This window comes from Bradysia coprophila (genome assembly GCF_014529535.1).
Source record: "Bradysia coprophila strain Holo2 chromosome X unlocalized genomic scaffold, BU_Bcop_v1 contig_185, whole genome shotgun sequence".
Classification (NCBI taxonomy): Eukaryota; Metazoa; Arthropoda; class Insecta; order Diptera; family Sciaridae; genus Bradysia; species Bradysia coprophila.
In genome coordinates, this window is record NW_023503305.1 from 726211 (window position 1) to 753190 (window position 26980).

The following is a 26980-nucleotide window of genomic DNA, read 5'->3' on the forward strand; positions in this document are numbered from 1 at the left end:
GTTATTGGCCGAAATAAACTTTGAATCTATAGATATACTTCCGACATCCTCCAAGTAATAATAACACTCGACAAAAACGCCTCTGCATTTCAACTTTGAAGGGAGTGATCAGATGCGGTTTAATTTTTAGTATCTTCTTCTAGATCCTATTTTTTATGCCCCTAACAATCTACAATCATTAGATTTACGGACATCGTTCGGTATGCGTTCCCATAGGGAGAATCCCTTATCGACTAACTAAAGATTTTATGTGATTAGTGTTCTGCAGTTTTATTTGTTCCACATCGGATCCTGTGACCAGCGGCTTTCGAAGCAGTTGTAGGAGTCAGGTAATGTAAAGAATGAAAGATTGCAAATCGGTTGAAAATTTAAAAAGCGGTGTTACGGCTATTTCGGAAAATAAAAACCGATTAACCGGTCAACCGCCCTTTGGCATAAGCGTTTGTTGCTTACACTTGCTGTCAGTTCCGTGTGTTTTAGCCGGCTCTCAATGATTTTGTTTTTTTTTAGTGACGCTCTCGTTGATACCTTGGGCGAATGGTCAAATCTTGTCATGGGATGCCACTTGTTCTGACACTTTGGCCCCATCTTACATCGACCTCTCTTGTCAAAATTTAGGTAAAGTTGCAGAAAAAGCAGCAATTCGTAAACGTTGGCTTTATAAAGAAATTATTGAGAGACAAAATCACATTTTTGTTCCATTCGCTGTCGAAGCAAGTCTTAAGTTTATCAATGAAATTGCAAAGCGAATTGAAGACGTAACTGGTGAGAGTCGCGTAAAACAATTCTTACTACAAAGAATAAGTTCAACGTCGCAATGCAGCATCTGTTATGGGAACATTCCCAGATGTAAAAGCGTTGGATGAAATTTTTAATTTGTAATTCGTTAATTTTCTTATCATTTACGTAAACTAATAAAATTACATTTGAAAGCGGATAGTGTCAAGAATCAAACAAAATAATTGAGAGTCAGCTAAAACGCAAGGCTGAGTTCACGAGTTGCCAAAATCGTTCGAAATTTTGGAAAAATTCGTTTTTCGCAGTTCGCAGTTGTTCGCAGTTTTTGGAAAAATATTGACTGTTAAACCGGTTTTTGCGGTTCGGTTAAATTCGATATGCAATGAAACTTGTGGAATGGAATCGAATGGAACTTGTGTTGAGCTTATTCAAGTTGTGGTTAAAGATAATCATTGTTTCCTCCTAATTATTTCCAATCACTCGTTGTCAATTTCTTGTAATTCCATGCAATTACTAACCTTTACCGCATGCTCTGGTATTTTCCTTGAGCCCGTGTCACCAATTACTCCGGGTGCATAACACTTCGGTCTAACAATCGAGAGGTTTTTCTTTTTTAAGTTAATAAGGGACTTTCGTATTTAACTAAAAATAAATGAAACGATATTTCAAACATAATATAATCTCTTTAATTAGCTATATTTTTAGTATATTTTCTTTCCAACAATAATATTTTTTTATTCTCTTGTATATATATAGTTCTAAATAATTTTTTTTACATTTATATATTTTATAATGCTTTATGTAACAATTATATAATTTTCATTTGTTTCATTTTTTTTTCTTTCCTTTTCAATATGATATGTTTGTGATATGTATTTTGGTTACTCACATTCCATGATATGTTTCGTTAATTTGTTTTTAAATTTAAAATTGATTTTAAATTTAGATTGAATTGGAGATCGTTTTTCATTTTCTTATTAATTCATTTACTAACTCACTAACCAAAACGACCAAAATTTTCTTCGTATTCTGATATACATTGTACATTTGTGAAGAACATTTATGCAATGTAAACGATTAAGAAAATTGAAAATGTAGGATGGTTTTGGATTTATTACAACGAGATCTCGACGCGATAAATTAAGCTCTAAATTTAAAAATTTTAGGTCTTCGTCGTATTCAATTTTCATATACTTTAATCACATCACAATTACCCGTTTGTTTACGAACGTCTCACAGTGCTAGACAATCAACCATATTCCTGTGCCAATGTCTGCAATACCTACGAAATATGAAAACCCAAAGTTTTTAAATGGGCTCACTTCATCGCTAATGAAATGTTAAAAAAAATAATCTAACGTTGTTAAGCTATCCACTGGGTTTAGGTTCGTATAATTTCTTTAGCCGCTCCCTACGGTGATATTCATTTTTATTTTATTTAGTTCTGATAAAGTAACAACCAGTTGATTAAATTAAAAAAGTATATTTTTTGTGGCTATAAGGCATTGCATTGTTTCGTTTTTAGTATAGTGAATTGGGCTTCTGTGAAAGAAGATCCTGTGAAATAAATTAATATCTGAGATGTTGGTGGCTCTATTATTTAAAAAAGTGTCCAAATCAAAAATCATTTAAATTTACAATTTAAAAAAGAAATGTATAGAACAACAATGTTACGAGCTCTTTGATAATAATTAAAATCATTACAAATCCGTTTACATGATTTGTATTAAATATTCGATAAATCAGATCGCCTAAAAAAACGTCCAACCAGCCAGAGAAATGATAGAAGTAATGTTCCGGCCTATCCGGGTAGAGCAAATAATAAATGGATTAAGTTTTCGCCTAATATTGTTTCCGTGTAAACGAATAAGTCATTGACTTCGTTCAAATCCGCAAACTAGTAATTTGCTCAAGACCCAATTTAGGTTATGTTTGAAATCTAACTTGTCGAAAAGTGTTTCAATAGTCGTTCCGACCGACTATGCAAATGCGCTTCTTCTATTCCCTTACAAAGGGTTCACTGTCTCTGTTTTAGTTAGATATTGCGATTTGCTGTACTTTTACGTTTGTTAGCAGGGTTAGTTTTCATAAAACTTACAGTGAATGACACTTTTGTTGATTAAGAGTTTTAAGAGTGTTGACTCAACATCTATTTTATCTTTAAAATCAGATTTATAAGGACAACAATGCTTTAATATAGTAGTTACACAACGATAGAAATTATGTTAGTTCACGTTGGTGTCACTAGAAATCTGTACTCTTAGGGTGTCCCGAATACTTAATGAATTAAAACTCTATTTTCGATTCCTTATGTAATGCTAAACGTTTAATGCATGACTAGCTATAACATGAAAAATTCAAATCTAATTTAACTTCTCGGTAAATAGATCAGAAAAATATATTTTTTTTAAATTATTTTAAACAAAATCCTAAGATAAATTTAGTGCACGTTACCTGTTTCAGTTTATTATCATTTTTTTCTTACAAAAAAAGGTTTAAAAAATTAAAACGTTTCAAATGAACTGAAGGAAAAGTATAAGGATACCGCAAAAGGAAGCTTGTCAAGAATAAATGTCCTACATGAGAACATCAAATGAATTTCTCAATTCTGAATTTCAAAGAAAACTTGGAAACGATTTATCTCAAAGCTTTTTTTACGCGACTAGACAAACACCAGTTTTCCTTGTTAGGCTTCTTTGGTAGAAGTGAGCAGGCTTAAATTGAATTTTCGAAAGCCCAAAAGTCGATAACTAAAAGACCAAAATCGTCAAATAACAACCGAAGCATGAAAGTGACGGAAGTTATGGATAGAAATATAGAAAGTAGTCTCGTGCGCAGACCTCTGAAAATTCAAAAATTCTTCAAAAATAACGAGTTAGTTACCACTAATTCATGATAATGTCTTCAACATAGACAATTCCAAAACAAAAATTCAGACACCCCGACCCGATAAAGTCGATTTCTTTTCCTTTTTTGGTTATTTTTGGTGCACCTCTAATGTTCCGAACTTTAAGTGGACAATAAATATTAGCAGGAAAAATTTTTCCTTGATTGAAACTGAACAGGGTAAATTCGTATCGTTGATGAAATGATTGCAACGTAAATTTTGTACATTCATTTGTTTCGTCTTCCATTCTATAGTTTTGCTTTTGTTTGTTTAGATCAAAATCTAAATAAATGCATAATTTATAGCAGTTTTTAAAAGTTGGATCACTTTCATTTTACCAATACTCATATGTTTACTTTTTTTTTTGTTAATTAAATTTACATTTATATTGTAATCAAACTACATTTAGATGTTTTCTGTGATGAATTCCTTTTTTAACGGTTTTTTTTAGTGATTTAAACTTCTTTTTTTTCTATATTTATCTGGAAGGACACCATTGATATTTAATTTACATTTACTTAATGAGTAACTTTTTTTGGTTTAATTATTTCTAATTTAATTGCATTCCTCAAATTTATTAATTTTAATTTTTTTTCTGTTTAATCCCTTAATTTTAAAGTTCAGTTCTATTCAAGCAATTAATTTTTTTTTTTGGTTTCTTTTCTAAAACTAAAAATTTTACGAAACTAATGTGAAAATGTGTCTTTTTAAAACGATAAACAAAAATAATTCAAATATAACTATTGCAAGTAATGAGCAATTCGCCTATATAAATTACGTATAATACTTGAAAGCGACAAAACTTATTAATAAAAATGAACAAAAATATTTTAATTGAAACATTACCAATGAAACCCTTCTTGTTTTGTAATATTTTCTCTAAATTTATTTCGTTTGTTCAAAAAATTGAAACTATAAAACTGTCTCTGCTCGCTGTAATGCCTCTTATCTAATATATTATAACTTTCCATCGCATTTGGATTAATCTTCAGGAATCACAAAATTAATTAAAATCGAATTAATTAACGGTAATAAGAGAAATTATAAACTGCGCTGGGTAGAAAGTGCATAAGAAATGAAGAATATACTCAAAGAGAGAGTTGGTCACCTACCGCCCCTCAACATTTCTCTTACTTTCCCAAAAACCTCGATTGCCTCGATAATAATTTATTATTGAAATTATTGCGGTTCTTTCACATCCATAGCTGAACGGACACGATAGTTTATGTCGTTGTAATTTAAATCTGAGATATAATAAGTTGGATCAACTAAAATATGTGAGTTTTACAAATTTTCCGAACTGACACTAATACCAAACTGATGGGCTAATCTATGATACAGTCAAAGGCAGTCAATTTTCAGCATAAATTTGCTTCAGCTGTTTTTCAGCTGATCCATACAAACAATCACAACCGTTTATACGTCTTTATTAGCGTGATTCTTACTTGTATGGAAAAATTTTTTTGTCGATATTTGGAAATTACACACCATACAAAATATTGTGTTGGTATATGGAACATTTTTCTGTATGGACGCGATTTTTTAAAAAAATTTTTAGTGGTCACGAAAAATCACCGAAGTTTGTATGGCCTACTATGGGGGAAAAAATTTTCCATACAAACTTCGACGATTTTTCGTGACCACTAGAAATTTTTTTAAAAAATCGCGTCCATAGAGAAAAATGTTCCATATACCAACACAATATTTTGTATGGTATGTAATTTTCAAATATTGACAAAAAAAATTTTTCCATACAAGTAAGAATCACGCTAGTCTTTATACGGTTTTACCACTATCATGCGCGTGCGTGTAGCAGCTTCAACCGTATGAACAAGAAAAACCAGTTTTGATTGTATGTGTGGATCAGCTGAAAAACAGCTGAAGCAAATTTATGCTGAAAATTGACTGCCTTTGACTGTATTTTAGTATTTCGATAAATTTGACATTTCCCAGGGTTTAAAACGTTAAAACACATTAAATGAATACGGATGTCCTTGTCATCTGCGCCTACATTTGACATTTTAAATACTGGGAACCTCAAAAATATTAAAGAAAATGAAAAAAATTTCGGATTAAAATGTTAATTACTTTAAAAAAGAGCTGCCCATCAGATAAATGATTTTGTAATAATAAAATTTCCCCATATTTTCATCATAATACTCTTTCAGTTGACTTCTAGCTAATTCTGTTTCTGTCAGCAGATGAGTACTGAGTACTCTCAGTCAATAGAAATTTAAATCAGCTGGTAAAAACAGCTGAGCAATGACTGAATGAAAGGTAAAGTACATGACTGTAGGGTAAGTGTCTTCGGAGTTATTAGTCTGTTAATTAAACAATAATTTCCGTCATTAGATTGGTCATTTCGACTCATAATTTTTAATCCTCGTAAAACGTTACTCTAAGCAAAAATGTTCCACGCAATGCATCCAAAATGTAGACGTTTTTATACGACTGCCTTGAAACGTAGAGCCAGTGATATGCCGAAAACGTACAGCCACTGATATGACGAGGTATAATAAAATAAAAATTATGCTAAGCAGCTTATATGCAGACTTTTATTTTTATTGTAGCTAAATTACGACCCACCCAAATTTTTGACGGTCAAAATGACTGTTCAAATGGCCAAGTTAATTCGACTCAGTGAATTTTATAATAACGAAAATCGGTGGAATTGCGTGGTATAGTTTTTTGCTTAGAATAAAGTTTTCTTCGTCAAAATAGCCATGGTTAATTGTTGTCCTGGTAAGGATGTCACACCTTTAGATCTGTTGCTTCAAAAAGTGATTGTTACATTGTTAATAAACAAAAAATTATTTCGAAGCTGATGTATTGTTCCGAAAGATTACTTTAATACGATTCAATTCCTCCGAATTTAACTTTTCATTTTGTAGTTCCTGTTATCACATAAAATAAAATTGTCAATAGAAATGAAGTATACTTCCTCTAAGAATGAATAACAAGATGACAAATACTATCTTCTCTCTACCCCTCTCTGTCAACATAAACGGCAAAGGCATACACGTATACTAGAAACATAAAAAACGGAAATGCATTAAACTATTTTCTATTCTCTTTTTGATATTCCACCTAATATTAAATATATTGGTAGGTGCTTGATATGTATTTCGGTTGCATTTTACACAATTGTTCGTGTATGATATGTTTGGTTTTTATGATTTTCATTTTTTTTTTCACTCTAACTTATCGTTTAATGTTTAATGTATCGCTTTTTTTACCTATCAATGTATTTTTAGTACTTTCTCCCTCATAGTTTTATCACCCAAACCTGAGTATAAATCTAAAATTTCTGCGTATAATGTTGATTCCTACCACAGTTTGTTTCATTAATTTTTTTTTGTTTAAATTATTTTCTAAAATTGATTAGAAGGCAGTTTGTCCTTTAGCTGTGCTTGGCACTGACCCTGCTCCACCCCCAATCAATAGTTTACTTTTTTGTGCTTCAGCAATTGGCAGATCATCGTCTGGTTCCATGGCTGGATTAATACGTCCATTCATTTCATCTTTGCCAACCATTGTTGCTGCCCCATACATCCGTCCCATTGGACCGGCCATAACTGACATCTGTATGGAAAGTTTATTTCGTCAAAAAAAAATCTTTAAATGGATTCGGTTCGGTGGTTTCTTTTTGTCGATTTGACGGTTTTAGGAGGCTTGTGTATGAAGGAGTTTCAACATAAACAATTTACTCGAGGGACTCCACTGTTCCCGATTTAAGAGTTTGCGATACTAACATCTTCAAGAGAATTTAAAGGTTGAGAAAGAGCAACAAATTCTTTGGAACCCTCGACGTTACTGTTAAGATGTAAGAAGTAAGAATCCTCAAGAGTTGATGCTTAGAGATTTTTTCCTTTAAAAATAGGAAAGATAAAGATGAAGTAAGATAGTGTTACCAATGTAATAGATGCAGCGTCAAGAAAAACGAGTTGTTGCAATTCTGCACTGCATATCAACATTACTTTAGGAGTGTGCTTCTCACACTACTGCCTTTACGAAAAGCTCATTGATGCATTGAATTAATGATTTATAGCAACGCTTACCTGTTCACCCACTTCAGACGGTTCTTCTACCCGAACTACGTCCTCTGGAATATTGACCACACATCTGAAGTAATCATAACCAGGCGCCAGGCGACCAGTTTCAAATATCCATTTTGTCCACCATGAAACACCAATGAGTGTAACCAGACTCATCAACATCGCCATCGTTCTGAATGGGAACAGCTGCGTTCCTGTTTCATAATCGAAGCCCGGATAATGAATCAATGCTTTCAAGCCCAATTGAGGTTCACCGCCGGACAAGCGTACCAAAAATGCAACGATATATGCTGACAAACTTCCGTACGTGTTGCAGTGGTGTTTGAAGTGAACAACCATTAGCAGCTGATGGGATGGATTAATGGAATTTGTTATCAAAACTTTGGTGATAAGAGCTACAGGGAGTGCGGCGGTGGATATTAAATCCATAAAAATCAGTTCAATCAATTCGTATTGATCCCGTCCCGTCAATATAATGTGCGTAAAAATTTCTGTCCTTTAACTTAAAATTCATAAAATTTTTACCGCCTTTTCCGCAAACTGTTTGGTCCTGCAATCCATATTTATTACAAAAAGATCTTCAGAGACCCATATCAGTTCAATATCTGTCGTATTTCTATTGCCTATTTATGAAATAAAAACTATTTATCTTTGTCATTGGATATTTTGCCTTTCCATTCTTTATCACATCAATTTTTCAGCATATATTCCGTTGAACGTTGTGTTGTGTATAAAACAGTGGAAAATGGAGATATAAAACACGAACGTATACCACAATTATTCAATAATGTTATTATATATATCACTGTTATGGGTTTGGACAGGTTTTTCGTTTCGGGAGTACCGATGCAAGGAGATCGATTTGTTTGGTAAAACGAAGAAAGTTAGATGGAATGTATTCACCCCCGGATAGCTTTTACATAATTTATTAGAGTATAATGTACCACAGGTGAGACAGAAGGTGGCTGGACGGGTGAAGTTTGATGGAAACCTAAATATGCCGCATTCAATTGGTTTCAGAGCGTTCCCGTATATTATTTTATTGCTTGCACTTCACATGCAGGAGTGGCTACATGCTGACACCAAAAGATGTAGCGGTAAGTTTTCTTTTACACCTCAAATCTCCGTACTCATACAATGTGCTATTTACCATACAGTTTGTGGAGCCGAGTGAAATAAGTTATCGATTTTAAAAACGAAATTTATGAGTAACCATGCACACTAGTCGCAATTTCCCGAGATATTTGCTTTTAAGACCATTTATTTTTCATTCCATCTCGTTATAAATGCGAAACACACGTTCAAAGAAGTAATTTGAGAAATTTATTACTCCGTTGGAAGACTGTATAGACAATGTATTACCTTTATGAAATTCTCATTACAAAAAGCTTTACGTTGGGAAATTCGATCGAATCGAATGGAGTTGTTTACAACGTAACATATACATAAAACGTGAATTTAACTTTAAATTGCAATTGACCATATCTTCATCTAGTTTGTACTATATAAATGGTTTCATCATCCATTTTTCAAATGCAGGAGCTTTTTCTTATCGGTATGACTAAATTTGCATAAATTTACGTGTCCTTACCTGTGGAAATAGAATACAGTACACCAAATCGGAGCACATTGACCTGAAATTTTATTAAATTTATATTACGTGGTTGAATCATCTCGGCCAAAATTAATTTTTCAGTAGAAGCGGTTTTGGTAATAGGAAGTTTGTTTCGGTGGCTTTGTAAATTCCACAACGCAGGCGAGCAAATAGTCATTTTCTCACCTGCGATTTTGGTAGCTTTTGTTGTGAAAAATGTTGTGTTGACTTCGGGAAAAAAGGAAATTTCATTTTCTCTGGTAACAACATCTTCGAGGGGCAGATAATCGTGTATTTTGAATGCACAAAGATTTTCTAGGAATTCCTTTTATTTCAAGGATTTTGCAGGACTTCCTGTTGTAAATTTTTTGAGGATTTTCAAGCACTTCAAGGATTTTTTTTAAAGTTTAAAGAATTTTTTTTTTTGGAATTTTCAACGAATTTGTCAATTTTCTTAGCAAAGGATTATCTTTTGAGTCCAAAGGAATTTTCTATGTTTTGCCGACCCTTGGTATACAATGCTACTCGAAACAACATCCCCGTTTCCTTCAATAAAAACCCTCAAAATCGTACCATAATCCATAAATAGATGGAATCGTTAGAGCCATAACGGTAGACAGTACACCGACGACACATATTCCGACACGCATAACCCATATAATTTCCATTTCAGATGCATTTTGTCGAAATATCAATTTGTACACGTTACGTGCGAACATCGATGCGGCGGACAGAACAGACGAATCGGCTGATGACATTACAGCTGCGGATACTGCACCCAAACCAAAGAACGATACAAAACTTGGTGTCAAGTATTGCAATACCATTGGTAAGATCATGCTGGTTTCTTCTTCTGTTAGTGGATACGGTCCCTTGTAACCGGTCTCGTTCCAAGCTAAAATTTGAAATGTATGTAGTCACCGACAATAGGGAATTGATTTTGGGTAGGATGTTACGTGTAGCTTTTGCAATAGCTCCAATCATAACGGGAGGTATTGCCATCAGAATGCATCCAAACGCTGCTACGTAAGACAGAATTTGTGCCCGTCCAGCTGTTTTACTGGACAAAACTCTTTGGAAGTAGACCTTAATTGGAATCCAATGTCAGTACACAAGTTTTGGCTTCAATATCATCAATAATTATACCTGCCAAGGAATTCCACCAAATATCAACAGCAGTCCATTATCTATATAATACCACTGTTGTTTCGGTTCCACCTGACCTATCCAATCCACTTCCATGTCCGACAAACTTTTGACATGATCATTAGTCCATGCGAATGGAATGCACATCCACAGACCGATGAAAATGCAGAACAGTTGAATAACATCGGTATATGCCACCGAATATAAACCTCCAAAGAGTGTATAGAATACGGCAATACACGCAGACAATATAACTGATGTACACTTATCCATGTCAATAATAACCGCAAGTGTGGCTCCTAAATAATTGAAAAGAACGATAATTAGGTAAGTAATTTATTCGTGTTCGTGATTGGAGTACATATACACCACTCGTATACACACGTTCACTAAATGTTTCTCATACAATCATGTTTTTCGTGATTAAAATTCAATTAACATTCTAGTAGTTATGCTTTTAAAAATGCTGCCTCTCATCAGCCAATTCATCAAAGTCATTAATACCATCTCCCAGCGTAACAGTATGTATACACGCGTTCACAATATGTTGACCTTTTTATTAATCAGTAAATTTATCAAAACTTTACAGCGCTTTAAGCTTTTTGTAGCTGTAAGATGAACCGTTCAATGGTAAAATAATTAAATTCGTACCCTTCTGAATAACATTATGCAAATTTGAGTCGTTCGTATGTATAGACTGAGAGCCTGTGAACATATTAGTTTCACATAAGACCACGGATTGAAACCTGTGTCATGTTACTATAAAAGTGGATTCATAGAGAAAATATTTGGTCTACAACTTTGACGATCACTTGCGTAGAAAATCGAAATTGGCGAGAAAATAAAGCCATGGACGTCAAATGTTGAATGATAATTCAAGAGAAAAGCTTTGTCCTTCAAAACAACTAAAATTTCCGAGTCTGTCATGACGAGTCCAATAAAAAGTGTATCGCTCAAACAATGTCCATATGAGTGACTAATGAGCACATATGCTCTCGGTCTAGTAGCATTAGACCAAAATTAAAATCAAGAATTAAGACTACATATTACACACGGTTAAAATCCTTCAAAATTATGCGAATCCGAAAAGCCTTTCATAGGAAAAACAAAAGACAATAATTTTATGGCGAAATGTCAAGAGAAATGATTTGCATTTGTAATGTCGGTTATTTCTTACAAAGTAATTTCATTTCGAAAACGCTAAACTAAAAATCGACAACAAATGATAATTATTGATAGTGAACACGATGAATGACTCAAATTTTCAGGGGTTACTTTTTCATCAAATTGAGCTTTTAACATTCACACACACAGTCTCTCTCTCTCTCTCTCTCTCCCATAGAGGCTCTCTCCTTGCTTTTACTTTCTATAATTTATATTTATATTTAAACAAAATAATTGAATTGCTCCGGAAATAGTGTCAATTATATTCAGAGCTAATTTGATGACACGCCATGCTAGTCCATGCGATAAATTTACGTTAGTAAAAATTCCTCAGTGGACAGTTTCATTCAAATTTTCAATTATATCCAGCCAATTGTGACTGACCTTTTCACATCAATTTCATTTGTTTTAAGATGGTGTTTGCGGTGTCTCTGGATTTAGCTTTTGTAAACAGCATTATGATAAGACAAACGAAAACTTTTAGAAAAAAAAACTTTTTTTTAATAAGAAGCTTTACGGGGAGATTTATGTTGTTGTGCCACATTCTCAGAATAGCACGGTTCCCATAATGGGAAAAGTATAAGATTGATAGTAAAATTGAAGAAACGTGGAGCTTAGAGAGTATTGATTTAAAGATACAAGTTTGGTAATGTAGGGCAGATTATAATCCATAGCAAATGTTGGTGTATGAGACGTAAGATGAATTCGAGACGATATCTTTGATTTCCGAAAATCGACTATTTTTTAGTGTTTCTACGGCTCTTTGAATTTGAAACATCCGAAAATATTTTTTCTTGTCTTGGACATAGATTTCAGAGTTTTTCTCGTACACATCTGTTGTGGGCGGTTTATTTTAGGCACTTTCGCTTGTCGCCCTCACCTCGTTCGGGCTAGAACTCGCGGAATTGCCTAAAATCTACTCTCCACCACATATGTAAAAATTATTTCTGAGTCAAAAATACGATAACAGCAAGGATCAATCTGTCGTAAAATTGACGATGTAGGTCGATCTAGCGAAACATTTTAAATCTCATTACCGACATGAGGTTTCCGCATAAGTGCTTCATTATCTTAAATAAAATCAGCAATGGGAACATTTTAATGAAAAGCACGTCGAATCAGTAATGGTAATTAGTAAGAATTATTCGGAAAGCGTGTCATTCTCAATTATATCGATGAACAAGGATTGTCAGATTCGGATCTTATGCTTACTGGCAACGATTGACGGTTCATCAACAATTTATATGTCTCCAATGCAGTTTGTATCGGCATTCGTTCAATTCAACCAATTGGGCTACAACCATCCGACATATGCCAATCAAAAGCTTTAAAATGGCATGTCATACCTTACGTTGTAACCTGTATAGTGTTACGACTATTATGGCACTATAATAAGCTTGTTTACGTCAATCAATTTAGATTTAATTGTTTACGCCGTTTCAGTGCCGTAATGTTATGGCTCTCTTGATATGTTACGCTTTTACTGAACAGCCTGCGATAGTAATTGACTACTGACTTTAAATAACTGAAATTAAAGGTCGATACAAAGAGATGGTGTGTATGTGTAAGGCTACCTCAATGAATTAAATTAACAGCCCGGCTGTCGGCATTTCTCTTTATTCTCCCAATTCTCTATATAACAAATGCCCACACACAATGAAACGATAAATTTATAATCATTTCCAACAATGGGATTAAATGCGACGTATAAATGAAATTAATTTGCACGGACCATAAACCAAAAAAAATGAACGCCGCATTAACCGATTACAATGAACAATTATATTTACCTAAAGCGGCCAATATACCAGCAGCCCAAAATACTTCACCACACAGTGCGGGAAGGAACAGCAATCCGCCCATTCGTTCGCCGAATGAATCTTGTAGTGGATCCAACATTGTTATGTATCCTTGGCGTCTCATCGGATTTGCAAAAAATATTCCACCTTTCGTTGGGAAAACAAAACAAAAATAAATTGAAAACGAGAAAGAAAAAATTGTTTGCACAAACCGAAAACTAAGCTCAGTGCATAACCGAATGGTGCTTGACACCATACCAATCCTGATGTGTAGATGGCTTCTGCTGTACCATTGATGTAGCCACCGCCAACCCAAGTTGCTGTGGATTTTTAAAACAAACCTTACGTGAATGCAATATTTGAATTTTGAATGAGTTTGATTCATTTGAGAGAAACTGAACAACTTTCCTGTTCATGGAATTCGTTTCAGTTATTTTATTTTTACGTCGCTGACATCCAGTACTACCATCCCAAATTCTCATTTTATTTGGTTTGGGTCTTGGTGGAGGTTATGGGGGTGTAGGTAGTGTTGTAGGAGGAGTTTTTAGTTTATTTAAGTTGAGACGCTCTCTACAAGTGTAAAACGATGGTAATACACGACATGTCAAATGAAAATTGTTAGACAGATGCTGAAAGCATCCGAACAACGGGGAATACTAAATTGTTAGTTTTATTGTCTGCATCTTCGGCAAAAGTTTTCCAGTAACTTAACAGTACTACCAGATTCAAAATACTTTGAAATTTACGATGGTTCACGCAATGTTATTACCGAAGTTATTGAAAAGGACATAGTGGTATAAGTAACTTTTAACCTCTTCAATATGAGATCATTGTCGACCTTGCATACTGTAAAGAATCTGTGATATTTCGTATCATAGGTTAGGCTTAAACGGATGGAATTTTCGTCATTTTAATTGCGCTCAAGACTCGGAACGGGTCAATTTCACGCCTTGGAAATGTAAATTCAAACGGAAATTCTTTAAAGGGCATTTTCATTTTTCTTATAATTCGCCAATTGGACATGTCTGCTTTCTGTATTTTTAGTAGGTGAGACATATGAAACGGAAAGCTACTGATACCGTCTAACTACCATGTCACTTGCATCCATCGTCGTGTCCTTTATAAAGATGATTGAATCTATTTTTCAATATCTTATTCTTAGTCTTAATTGCAGACGACCACTTGAACGAAGTGTTGCATTCAAATCAAATCGTGTCATCTATTGCTAAATAAAAGATCATTTAAAATTTTTGCATACCTGTCATTGTAAATATGCCAACAAATAGGCCGATCGATCGACCGGCCAACATAACTTCCTCTTCAGAGTCATTTCCTTCTTCTTTCTTTCGTCCAGCCCAAATTCCCACGCCCAAAATGAGCAAATAGAATAATACAATGCTCACAACACCGGCAATATTAACATCAGCCATTTTATTTTCCTTGTTTTTGTGTTTGTTTTCCTTACGAATCTGGAAAATTAATGGAATAATAAAGTTTAGTGGAAGGTAATTGCCATCGGAATTGTAACTTGTCTGTGTAAATATACAGTAATTTTTGTGTTTTAATTTAATATTTACGGTAATGACGCCGTTTCATTAGTATATGTATATATGACTAAGCGGATTTTGTACTGGGTTGATGATTATCTCATTTGGTTTGAAATATTTCAGCAAAAAAAAGGAGAAAAACCCAAAACAAACAAAGAATTGAATCAGACCTCTCCACCACTACGGCGCGTTTGTTTGGATATGTTCTAAATTATTGGTAATTCTTTTCCCACCTTCGTCCCTTTCAATCACATTACTGAACTCAGTTAGTTATGTTTTATCCAAAGCAATCGTCTGTGAAACATTTTATTTTACGAAATTGAGTTTTTCGAAGGAAAATCGATCGCATCGAACCTTAATTACCTCTGAATTACTGGGGATCAAGTCGATTTTCATCCATCAGTGGCATTTAAAATATTCAGTCGGTCTGGGTCAATGTCACGCTCGACAGCATTTGGAAGCTCATGGAACTTATGGCAGGCGTATTCGAAATATAAATAAATGAAAATGGGTTTTGACTCGACGAGACCGTACTCACGAAAAGAAAGAAAAAGAAATGATTAAAATGTTAAAATGATAGAGTCAATATGTCAGACTAAGTGGAATTTTGTTTCACTGTGGTTCAATAGAGTAACAGAAAATGTTGAATGTAAATACGATCCCTTCCAAACACATACCAAATATTTGCTATAGGGTAAAGCTACCAAATACGAGCCCGTTATGTACCACGAGCCCGATTTTCTTCTGTTCGCACGAACAATAGAAAACACAGTAGAGGGTTCGTATTACAACAGGAACTCGTAGTTCGTAGTTTTACCCTATAAAAAATACTTCTTCAGCAATTTTACTAATTTTTTTCTCATAAAAACAAGAACCCCCAGAGGAATATAAGTATAAAAGAAACACTTGAAAAACGACGACCGTTTTATATTCGCTTATAACGCCGCAAATATTTGATCTCAAACCATCGAGCCATTCGATGGAATGTGGAGGAAAAATATTTTTATAATGGAAGGAAGTGAGAGAAAGCACTTCAAGCTAAAATGGTAAAAGCGGGATTTCAATAAATTTCACTAGCTTGGCCATTCACAAAGTGCTCACACAAAAAGTGACGAATTTCAGATTTACTTGCAAAAATACATGAACAATATTTGAAATTGGTATGAAGAGCACGGTTTCTTCGGACCCCTCATCGGTCGCACGTGGGAATGAACCCTGTAGCAGGGGAGTAATATAAGATTACCTTCACATCGCAGAAACTGAGTAATAATCCTACAACTCCTACAACGAGCGAGCGCCAACAAATTGTAATTCGAGGTACTGCGATGTGAAGGTATATTGTTTTGTCGTAATACAATAGCGATGGTATGTCGAACATCATATCGAACGGCGTTATGCACTAACAGTACCTAATTTTTGGATCCTAAAATTTCATGGGTATCGTGAATCAGGATTCCTGATCTTTTGGATCTTTTTTAAGTACGGTTAGTGCCTAACGCCGTTCTTATACTAGCAGATGCTACAATTCATATAAAATCTGCTTCAATTTATCCTTCCCTCTAGACGGATAAATACTGTCAGTAAAGTCACATTTATCCTTTCAAATAATTGCTGTTAAAGTACGACATATGCGTACACGATAAAAGCTTTCAGTAGTCGCAAAATTGTTCCAAGCTTCAAAGAAATTCGATGAAATTAAAAGAAAGAACGATTAGGTACCACCGGTACCACATATGACAAATCGCTGAGACTTTCAGGTTTGGAATGAAATGATAAAGAGAACTGCACGTGACAATTATATCTGTCGGTATAAACACCCTTTCAATACCTTTCTCGTTTGACCATTTCCGTTCTGAATTAAAAGATTGCTGTTGGACACATTAGTGTTGCCTTTGTGTATTTATCTAAATCTCGATCTAAATACCTAAAGCAAAAATGTGGTATGTCACTTTTTATAACAATCCATTAGGTTGACAAGATAAAGTAGACAAGCTAAACCATCAAACCGAATTTCACAATGAAAATTGAAATTCAAGACGATTTCAACTTTTCAAGAACGATATCTGTTCAAATCACAACTCGTGCCAACACACAGGAACTTTTATGTCTGTATGACAGTTCAATTATGTATAGCCAAGGGAATGGTATATTATGAACAAATCACAACAAATTTCTTGAAGGAAATTTTAATGTTTTTGAAATCTTATCGAGAAGCAAAATTTTAGATGGATAACGAATGAAATGGTCACACACCAAAAAAGGGTATGTGGGTGGAACTGGAGTTGTTTCGCATGAAACCAGATCCAAGTCATGGACTAATTAGAAGCAACCATTTTCTAACAGAATTCCAATTAGCCTCACCGATTCATTTTATCTGCGGGTGTAATTTTGCAACAAAGCATCAGACAACAATTCTGAAAACAATTGTTTAATGAATAAAACATGAATTCGGACAATGTCAAAGCTTTACTCCTTACTGGTTGAGATGAATTTTCATTCGATATGGTTGATTGATGGGTTAAAGGGGATTCGATGAATAATAAAAACAAAATTGGAAATACGATATGCGAACCATGCGGCTCCCATATTTAATAACGCCGGAAAACACAATCACGAAATAATAGATATTTTTTGATTGCTGTTTTTCAAAGTGCTCATGGAGATCTAGTAAAAGCTAGAGCTAAAAGTTACATCTAGAAACACGTGTTCTTTTCCCATGCGTCATGGTCTCGCTAAAACATGGGGTTGTAGAGTACGTCTAATTCGAATTAAAGGGGGAGCGATATGGGGGAAATGTAAAGACACGACTAGCTTTAAATACAGCCACCTCAATTATATTAGACATTTTTAGGCGACTACCACCTCCTCGCCAGACAAGTGACTTTAATATGCTAGATTTAGCTGCAAAAATGTCTAACTGAAACCTCGAACCCAACCCAACCCCCAACCCATTTGGAAATGATTTGCAATTACGAAATTATTTATCCCTGAGGCGTTTCTTTGATATTTCGAATTTTGACAATTTTGCAATATTAAATGAATTCGAATAAAAAGATTTCCAATAAGAACTTTTCATAGCTTTTTACGAAAGCGAATGTGAACCGATATTTGACTCCACTTTGTACGAGGGCTCTTTCAGATTTATTTGTTTTTGTGAAATTTATTTGGATTCATTGGGATCCACTGGGATTTTTCTTGGGATCTACTATATTTTGTAATACTGTTAGTGGCGCTGGAATTTGGGTTCAAACTAGAAACTAGCGCAAAATCTTAATTAGAGTGTGGGAGAAATATTTTCGATGGATGGATGGATTTTCGGTAGGATGTTAGATGTTAGAGTCAGGCAACGTAACTTTTCCCCAAAATAGAAACAAGAGCATAATTCTGCTTCAGTATTGACCTTTAGAACTTTCACAACTTTCTCATCAGTATAAATAACAACTCCAATCCACTTAATCAATACTTAAAATATTAATCGTTTCCCTATGTTGCAGAACTTTTTGTGAAACTTAAATATATCGTGCGCCTAAATAAATTATTAGAATACAAAAAGAGTATTTCGCTTTACGTATTATATTCGTATTGGGGTAATCTGAGCTGTTTTTCAAGTTTAATATAATTATAAAGGTACGTACAACATTTGTATAGCTTACGTAGAACAAAAAAAAAATGTGAAAAATCGATTCGTTCAGTTTCTATTTATAGATATAGAAATTTACGAAAGAGAGAACGGCCTCTTCATGTATTATCAACTAACCACGAAAACGTTTTGTTTGACCATTAACTTTTTTATGTGGCCACACGATTAAGAAATTGATGAATGGAGTCTACGTTTCATATAACTTTGAATTACTGAGATGATGGACGACATCGGTTTTTGTGAATTGTTCATTGACCTTTTACGTCCCTGCGACTCTTAAGTTGACTATGCATCGACCAAGATTTTCTGAACACAAAACGATGAAAGAAGTGTAAAAAGGTGCGCATTGATTGATCCGATTTGTTGTGCAATTCTGTCGTGTTCATAGGGAGGAATTATGTAACGAAGTGCTAAAAAAAAGTCGTCTCTCATTTGATAACAAATTACCTAATTAATATTAAAAAGGCAAAGTTGCACGTACGAGAACGAGGCACAATCGACAAAGTAATATAGAAGCTCAAAATAAAATTTACATTTTGTGTCGTGACATCGTTAATTATACGTACTTGAAGACCCAAAAGAGACGTTCCACACACGATTAAACGTATCCACCACAATACTTATAAGATTGATGTACAAAAAGGAACATCGGATGTATTTATGGTGCGCCTTGAATCATCTTACGTTTTATTAATGGCAACCTCGATGTGAACATTCTCTCATTGTCTTAGATGAAACAATATCTGGGTTAAGAATTTCAAGTACCATTATCTTAAGATGTTAATTACGTAATTAACGACCCTCTCTAAAAATTTGAATTTATATCATTAATGGGTTGTTTGCTGTGTCATAGGCTATATAATTAACATAAAAGAATTATGAATGGGGTAATTGCATAATTTACTTGATTATCGAGTCCTGTCATGTTTATGTAGCCATTCAATTGAAATGAGTTTTGAGGTATTCGCTTCGCAGGTTGTTAGAATAACGTTGAGTTCACATTTTTTTTCATTATAGCCTTTTGTTTACTATGGGGAATTGACGAGTAACAATTTATATGTCGATGAAAAGATTGATGTTATACAAATGTGATGTGAAAATTATGAGACATTAGAGACTTTTTGTATGTTATTAAGTTTCCCAAGTTCTCATTCGTTTCTTAGACTTTGAAGTATTAGATTTGGATTAGATTTATATGAAACAACAGTTAGGCCAATAAAAGTGGCTTATTATTTGTAGATTAGGGACACTGATGGACACTTCTAAAAAAAATGGCATACCCATTTCTGCATTACCGACAACATTCATAGCTTTGACCAGTTACGCAACCGTGACGGTATTTATATCTATGTCTTTCATTATTGACCCGGAAGATATAAATAGGGTCAAAGTTGTGTAACTGGTCAAAGTTGTGTAACTGGTCAAAGTTGTGTAACTGGTCAAAGTTGTGTAACTGGTCAAAGTTGTGTAACTGGTCAAAGTTGTGTAACTGGTCAAAGTTGTGTAACTGGTCAAAGTTGTGTAACTGGTCAAAGTTGTGTAACTGGTCAAAGTTGTGTAACTGGTCAAAGTTGTGTAACTGGTCAAAGTTGTGTAACTGGTCAAAGTTGTGTAACTGGTCAAAGTTATGAATGTTGAAAAGCTCTAAAAGTTTTTAAAAATTTCTCTAGTTTTGTTATTTAAAAATGGTGATGCTTAGGCTCAGATTGGATTCGCTTTCATTTATTACCCACCAATAGATATGTGACGGCTCATTTAATTTCTTTGTAGTTTAAGGTTGTTTTAAGACTTTAAATGGCTAACCATTTCGGTGTAATGGCTGACAATGGGTTGTGATGAAACTTCATGGTTTGACCGTCGAAACTGATCGCCAGCGCCAATGTCAACATTTTCTTTTTGATTTTTCACTTCAATGATCTATTGAAATTGAGAAAAAGACTCAATAAACTAATTTATTCAACGTATACTACATGCCTGAAACATAAATAGTTTCACAAATTGTGTATTCACTGAGCGTCAGAGACCTGAAACGTCATTCTTCTTCTTCTTAAAATGGCGAAAATCACAACCCATTTCGTTTCAAGCTTGCACAGTTGAAAACTTAAATTGAAAACAGTGCAAAGCTGTGCAATAAATGACCATTTCCCACTAAGATCAATAAGTTTCTCAAAAAGAAATTTCGATCGTTCGTCTCTCAGAAATTTATTTTATTTCATGGCAAACGAGAAGTGAAGTCTTTAGCTGTAATGCAAATTATTCGTACTTTCTGTAGAAATTATCGTACCAGCAAGTTCCCTGTCTGCTTTTTCAACATAAAAATGAAAACATGTTTAGACAGTCAGACACAAATAAAGTAAAATCATGATTGAGCATTACATCTCAGACAAGTCACGCATTAACATAAAATTAACGAAATTCCATCACACACACAACGTGTGCAACAAAATAATGTAAAACATCATTCCCGCCCCTTTTCGCGCATGGTCTTTTCCAAAGAAAAAGCGAAAGCTCGTTTTTATTTGAAAGTTTTGTGAGACAGTCACTAACATTGTTGCTGCGCAAACTCTTGCTGACATTGGATAACACACTATCGAATTTATTTTTAAAAAAAATTTTTTAGAGAAATTGATGTTATACTGAAAAAAGGGAATTAAGAAATAAATAAAACAAAACCGAAAAAGGATAACAAACCCCTTGTCCGGGATGCGAAAATAAATGAGAGACCAATGTAAAAAAAATCGATTTCGAGCAAATGAAATATGTAAAAAAAAACGGTCCGAAAATATATGTATCGTTTATAGAACGAGGTTACATAAGCATCATTGTTATTTTTATGATTCGGGAAAACCTAAATGAAATCCTTTAAATAAATCAAAAATTTCAATTAGCCTTACACTTACCTAAATAAATTATTCAAAAACTAATTATTTCCCTTTCGTCTACTAACGTTTAGGTGTAGCACATCACAGACAAATTCCCATTTAAATAATACATCATGCATCAGACACAGAAAAAATATTGTTTTACGCACGTTAGACGACGTTTCTGTATTAGGGGTTTTTTGTGTTAAATTTTTAATTTATTTTTAAAATAATTTCCACACTTTTTTGCAAAAAAATGTTTTCGTTTTGCAACAGTCAAAAATAGTTTTTTTTATGTGTATCTTACAACAAAATAGTGAACTTTCTTAGTTTTTTGTGTTAAATATATTTGAATGTTAAAAGTTCCGTTAAAAACAGCTATCGCCCCAACGTAAGGACGTCTTTTGAGACGGACTGTTTCTTGTTCTAAATCGTAGCCCGCACATGTGCCTTCGATGAGAAATAAGCTTGAATTTCAAGCATTACTAAGTTTACAGAATTTGTATCATTCACACAACTTCAATAAATGCCCCCGAAATTTTTCTTTTATTTTTATTTTAGGAAACAGAAACAACAATAATTGTATTTATATCGATCTGTACACACAGCGACTGAAATGCTTTTTAAGCTAAATTTTTCGATGCGAGACTCGGTAAACTTTCAATATTACATAAATAATTCTTGTACATGGAGCGGGTTTCAATAGCCGAACTTCAATTTGGGCTTTTTATATTTTTAATGGACCAAACCGACTTGAAAGAAGACGAAAATCTGACTGAAAATTCGTGTGCCATCGCTGGCTGGAAAAAGGGGATATTGATCGTATAACTAGTGACGTCAGTTTGTGTAACGCTAAACCAATCGGGATGCTTTCCACCCCCATAAAACGTGGTTGTGAATGACGATATATTAAGCCCATTTTCATATACATCGTCGGAACATATTGTTGGGGGTTTAGTTTTTGTTATAACGAATGTTGAATGAAAAAGGGGAAGTTTAATGCTTTCCATGACTTAGCGAAAATCCGATGTGAAGCTTTTTTGGGGTACTTATACCTCACAATGGGAGTTGTTGTTGTTGTTTTCAGATAAAGTGTTTTATGACTTGCACCAACGTTCCGCCAAGTTCTTGTAGTTTTAAAACAATCATATTCGTTAAGTTTTAAAATATTTATAATCGTTTTGACGTGACCACCGATATCGTAAAATATACCCATCACTCGTCTTCAAGTCAGTACAAGCAAAGCGTGCAATCAACAGTGTATATACCGTTCAGTTGGTTTTAAATAATAGATTGGTTAAACTTTGATCAGTTTTTGTTGTTGCACTGAACAAGACGGATAGACGAACTGGCGCCTTCGTTAACAGAGCCGCAGCTGCACCGGCTTGACAACACATTTTCTAATCAAAATAACCGTTTTACTTAGATTGGACGAGCAAACAGTTTTTGTACAGCCAGCAAATGATAGATGGAATAGTCCAGAAGAAAGTAGAAAGTAAATACTCGTGAGTTTTCGGACTCAGCTTGTTGGATTCAGTAATCCAATAATCTAGCTAACAAAACTGATCGTTCTAATTTTAGTATGCTAAAGTCGTACAATTTGGATTTCATGCACAAAATGGTTGTTGCTGTAGATCTCATACAGCTAACCATTTAGCTCTTATATATTCGAACAAAACCATTAGATCACAAGAAGAGACAGACTCGATATTTACACTAATGATATACTTCATGCTATTCCAGCTGGACTAGGACCTACTTTGAACAATTCCATTTAAACATTATCTAATAGGTTGTAGCAATAGGCATCTATCAATTTAATTCATAAAACAAATTTATAAGAACTGGATGTCAATCTGACCATATTGTCTAGTTGCGGATCTGCTTATGATTACTTGGTTCAAAAATAAAATTACTTAATTGGTCATTTTCCGACTCTCTACCCTCAAAGTGTTTGAATATTTAATTGACAATAGCTGAGATTGTTTATTTATTGATAAGAATTTGGAATTGGATCGATCGATGAAAACGTTGCATCTGAGTTCGATGTGATTTGAGGAAATGTTAATGGCCTAAACTCTTACAGAAAAGGTGTATGTCTTCATGATTTAAGCTTAACTTGAATTGAAGATGATTTTGAGAAATGAACGATTTGATTTACTGGAGTTCCGAGTTAGTTTCGGTGAAATCATTAATTATTATTGCGAAAGCGACTTCAAATAGGGAACATTGGATGAAAGCAGCTAAAGGAGAACCCCGCTCCACAGATTACTTATTGCAACATGCATTCTAGGAACATTAGGAACGGAGAGAGACAAAACCTCCGAGCTATTTTGTAATTCAAATCTTTTTACCGTATCCAGTTTTTCTCACTTTCTCACCTTCGCCTCGAAATAAAACCTTCCCACACGCTTCAACAAAAAAGGTGCCAGCATGACAGTAATGTACTATTGCTGTAGTTAATCGACTAAAAATCTCAGTTGATTTCGAATCTTGTACTTCAATTTTTTTAAACATGCATTTTACTATATAAAGCATCATTTTACCCAGAGCTTGTCATTATTTTTGTCGTCGTTATTGATCATGGGAAAACAAACGTTCACAAACGTAATTTATTTAACAACACAATTTCTTATCATCATCAGCTGATTGTCTCAAAAAAAGATGAAGATTATTTTCAAATAATCTTCAAAATTAGAATAGAAAATGCAATTCATCACATTATCATAGGTTTGCGAGTGAAACAGAAAAGACTAATGAACATAAAAGCTTTCAGGGCGTCCCGCTTCACAATCCGATAATTCATTCTAACGCCTCTTGCAGGAACGCATAAATACTAGAAAGGTTGTACTCTGTACACCGAAGACATTTTCCTTCTCAAATATATACAATGTTCGATTAAAACCTGAATGAAGTCTAGACTGATAACACGTTCTAAGATATTTTTGTAAATTCGACAATCAAACGTGATATCATGCGTACAGGTAGTGTTATGGATATCAATTAAACATACTCTCTTTCTCTACTCATAAATAAACGTCGATTGGATTAAATAAGTCAGTTTGCAACCAAATATTGGATTACGTGGACGACTAGTACGAAGGCTGTTTAAGGTAAAAGTTTCTGCAATTTTATTGAGTTTATTTGGATCAAACAAAATTCTAAACACACAATGGAAGACTCTCGCGTTAAGGGGCAAAGGCGACATACGTTCTACCTAGAGTACTATATGACCGGATTTTATTGTCGGAAAAATTAAGAGGTTTCGCTGAAAAGCATACATTTAGGCGTTTTTAAAATACTAGATTTTTGTTTACTTTTGATGATTCGTTTTTCAGAAATGTACCTAGCTAAGTACCGATGCCTCTTAAGTAACAAAATTTTTATTTGTCTTTCGCACAGAGATAATACCATTGACCAGTACCTGAAGAAAATATTAAAATGGCTCGCGCTTACGTTCTTCACGAAAATCCTCTTTGGTTACCTCCTTTGGCAGAGGCGTTTGACCGCCAGGGATTACCATGGTCAGAGCTATTTCTCGATGTTGGTACCTTCGATCTATCGTCACCACCACCAGAGGGCGTATTTTACAATCGTATGAGTGCATCGTCACATACGCGTAATCATCGTTACTCTGCTGAACTTACTGCCAGTGTACTTGCGTGGTTGAAGAGATGGGGACGAAAAGTCGTTAACAGTCAAAATGTTCTAGACTTGGAAATAAGCAAAGTCCGGCAATACGCTGAACTTGAACGTCTCGGCATCAAAACTCCTCGTACAGTGTTCGTATCTGGTCGCGATCAGATTGTCTCCGCCGCAAGGAAATATTTTGACGGTCAACCATTCATACTTAAACCGAATAGGGGTGGAAGAGGCGAGGGTGTACAGTTGTTCAAAACAGTCGAAAGTCTGGCACAATATGTGGAAAGTGATCAGTATGAAACACCGATAGATGGTGTAGAGCTATTACAGGAATACATAATCGCACCCCGTACATTTATTACTCGAGCAGAGTTTATTAATGGTCGATTTTTGTACGCAGTAGAAGTAGATACAAGTGATGGATTCCAATTATGTCCATGTGAGAATACCCGTGAGAATAAGCGTGAAAAGTTCAGAATAATCGATGGGATTCCGGAGCAACTAAAAACTCAGCTGGAGAGTTTTCTTGCTTCAACGGGAATCAATATTGCTGGTATCGAGTTCATAACAGACGTTAATGGTAATCCTTTCGTATACGACGTTAACACTAATACCAACTACAATGCGGAAGCTGAAGAACGTGCAGGACGTGCTGGTACAGAAAGATCTGGTCCCGGTGCTGTAGCTGCATATCTAGGTGCGGAGTTGTATCGATTGTACAACGTAAATTAATGTTTAAGTTCCTTCGGAAATGAAATCGTAAATTTATTTAGTCTGTGTAAGAGTAAAGAGATAACAAGCGAAGCTAAATAAATTCAAAAATTATCTAAAACACAAGACCATTTTTAGTTTAGCGCTTGAAGAGCTACAATTTACTTTTGCAAAATGCCCAATTGTCTGAAAAGCCATTATATACCGGCACAACACGTATACACTCCCTTATCTTTTTATATGTTTTTTATCAATTTCAAGACTATCTTAAAAATAGTAACAAAATCTTAAGTACATTCGCTGTATGACAGGTGAATTTGGGAGTTGTAAAACATAAATTTAGTCTGATAAATTAGCAATCGTTAAGGCGAGTTTGTGAAAAATAACTGAAAGCTCGACACTCTGCAAAATGATTGAAAAATTGCGGCGCGTAGTTTTGAATGTGAGAATTAAAGTTTCTGCTTCATGTGATTAATTGATAATTTATTAGAACAATTAGAACATTTAGATCTTCGCGCCGAAATTTTTCAATCATTTTGCAATTATTCAGTCACTTTTAACCATTTTTCGCGAACTGTGTACTCATCTTTAGTAAGAAAACATGAAAACATAAAGAAGAAAAGCTCTAAACCTCAACGATTTTAGGTGTTACACCTTTTCTGAATTCGTTTTTTAACCGTGGATTTACATAGCAACGTAAAAGTGACAGATGCAATGTTTTTTAAATACTGCAACCCGAAATTTCATTCATAAAATTAAAATTATGAATGAAATTTCGAGTTGCCGTATGAGAAAATTTTTGCATCTGTCACTTTTACGTTGCTATGTAAATCCACAGTAAGCATTAAGCAACAAACAACAAAGACATCTGTAGAGACATAATCTCATCAATTAGAATAACCAAACCATATTGCAAAGTTCGGGCTTACAGTTACTTGTCATTTAATATTTTTTGGTAACTGATCCTGTAAGAGAAGAGAACATAATTTGGATCAGCTATTTTAACTTGCCTTCGGGTAAATGTCAAAAATTTATATAGAAATGTTCAATGAAAAGTAGCCCCACGGCAAGTTATAATTAACTGGTCTTCGGTACTATCGCTCTAATCATAACAGTTTATTTGAAACAGTGATGTTCCATCGTAACGGTAAAAACGATTTTTGACACGCAAAAAAAACGAGATCATCCACAAAACC

At 34.3% G+C, this 26980-nt stretch overlaps 2 protein-coding genes and 1 long non-coding RNA gene across 3 annotated transcripts; 2 read left to right on the plus strand and 1 right to left on the minus strand.

Annotated features, from left to right (window-relative positions):
- Positions 1-1165: 1165 nt before the first annotated feature.
- LOC119068498 lies at positions 1166-20202 on the plus strand. The gene is made up of 3 exons (XR_005086158.1): positions 1166-1176; positions 12259-12263; positions 19954-20202. It is a non-coding gene; the product is annotated as an uncharacterized LOC119068498 (long non-coding RNA).
- LOC119068460 (high-affinity choline transporter 1) lies at positions 6311-22208 on the minus strand. The gene is made up of 10 exons (XM_037172046.1): positions 21471-22208; positions 14642-14852; positions 13596-13703; positions 13375-13530; positions 10421-10719; positions 10231-10360; positions 9848-10169; positions 9272-9314; positions 7684-8025; positions 6311-7207 (listed from the first exon to the last, which is right to left on the minus strand). Exons 2-10 carry the CDS (start codon positions 14811-14813, stop codon positions 7007-7009), a joined length of 1773 nt encoding a protein of 590 aa, XP_037027941.1. The 5' UTR covers positions 14814-14852; positions 21471-22208; the 3' UTR covers positions 6311-7006.
- Positions 22209-24405: 2197 nt separating this feature from the next.
- LOC119068483 lies at positions 24406-25984 on the plus strand. The gene is made up of 2 exons (XM_037172093.1): positions 24406-24544; positions 24834-25984. Exon 2 carries the CDS (start codon positions 24873-24875, stop codon positions 25803-25805), a length of 933 nt encoding a protein of 310 aa, XP_037027988.1. The 5' UTR covers positions 24406-24544; positions 24834-24872; the 3' UTR covers positions 25806-25984.
- Positions 25985-26980: the final 996 nt, after the last annotated feature.

Coding starts and splice junctions, on each gene's coding strand:
- LOC119068460 (XM_037172046.1), bottom strand. CDS start 14,813: ATGGCTGATGTTAATATTGCCGGTGTTGTGAGCATTGTATTATTCTAT. Junction 13,704..14,641: donor TGGCATATTTACAATGACAG/GTATGCAAAAAT, acceptor AAAAATCCACAG/CAACTTGGGTTGGCGGTGGC. Junction 10,170..10,230: donor AGCTATTGCAAAAGCTACAC/GTAACATCCTAC, acceptor TTCAAATTTTAG/CTTGGAACGAGACCGGTTAC.
- LOC119068483 (XM_037172093.1), top strand. CDS start 24,873: ATGGCTCGCGCTTACGTTCTTCACGAAAATCCTCTTTGGTTACCTCCT.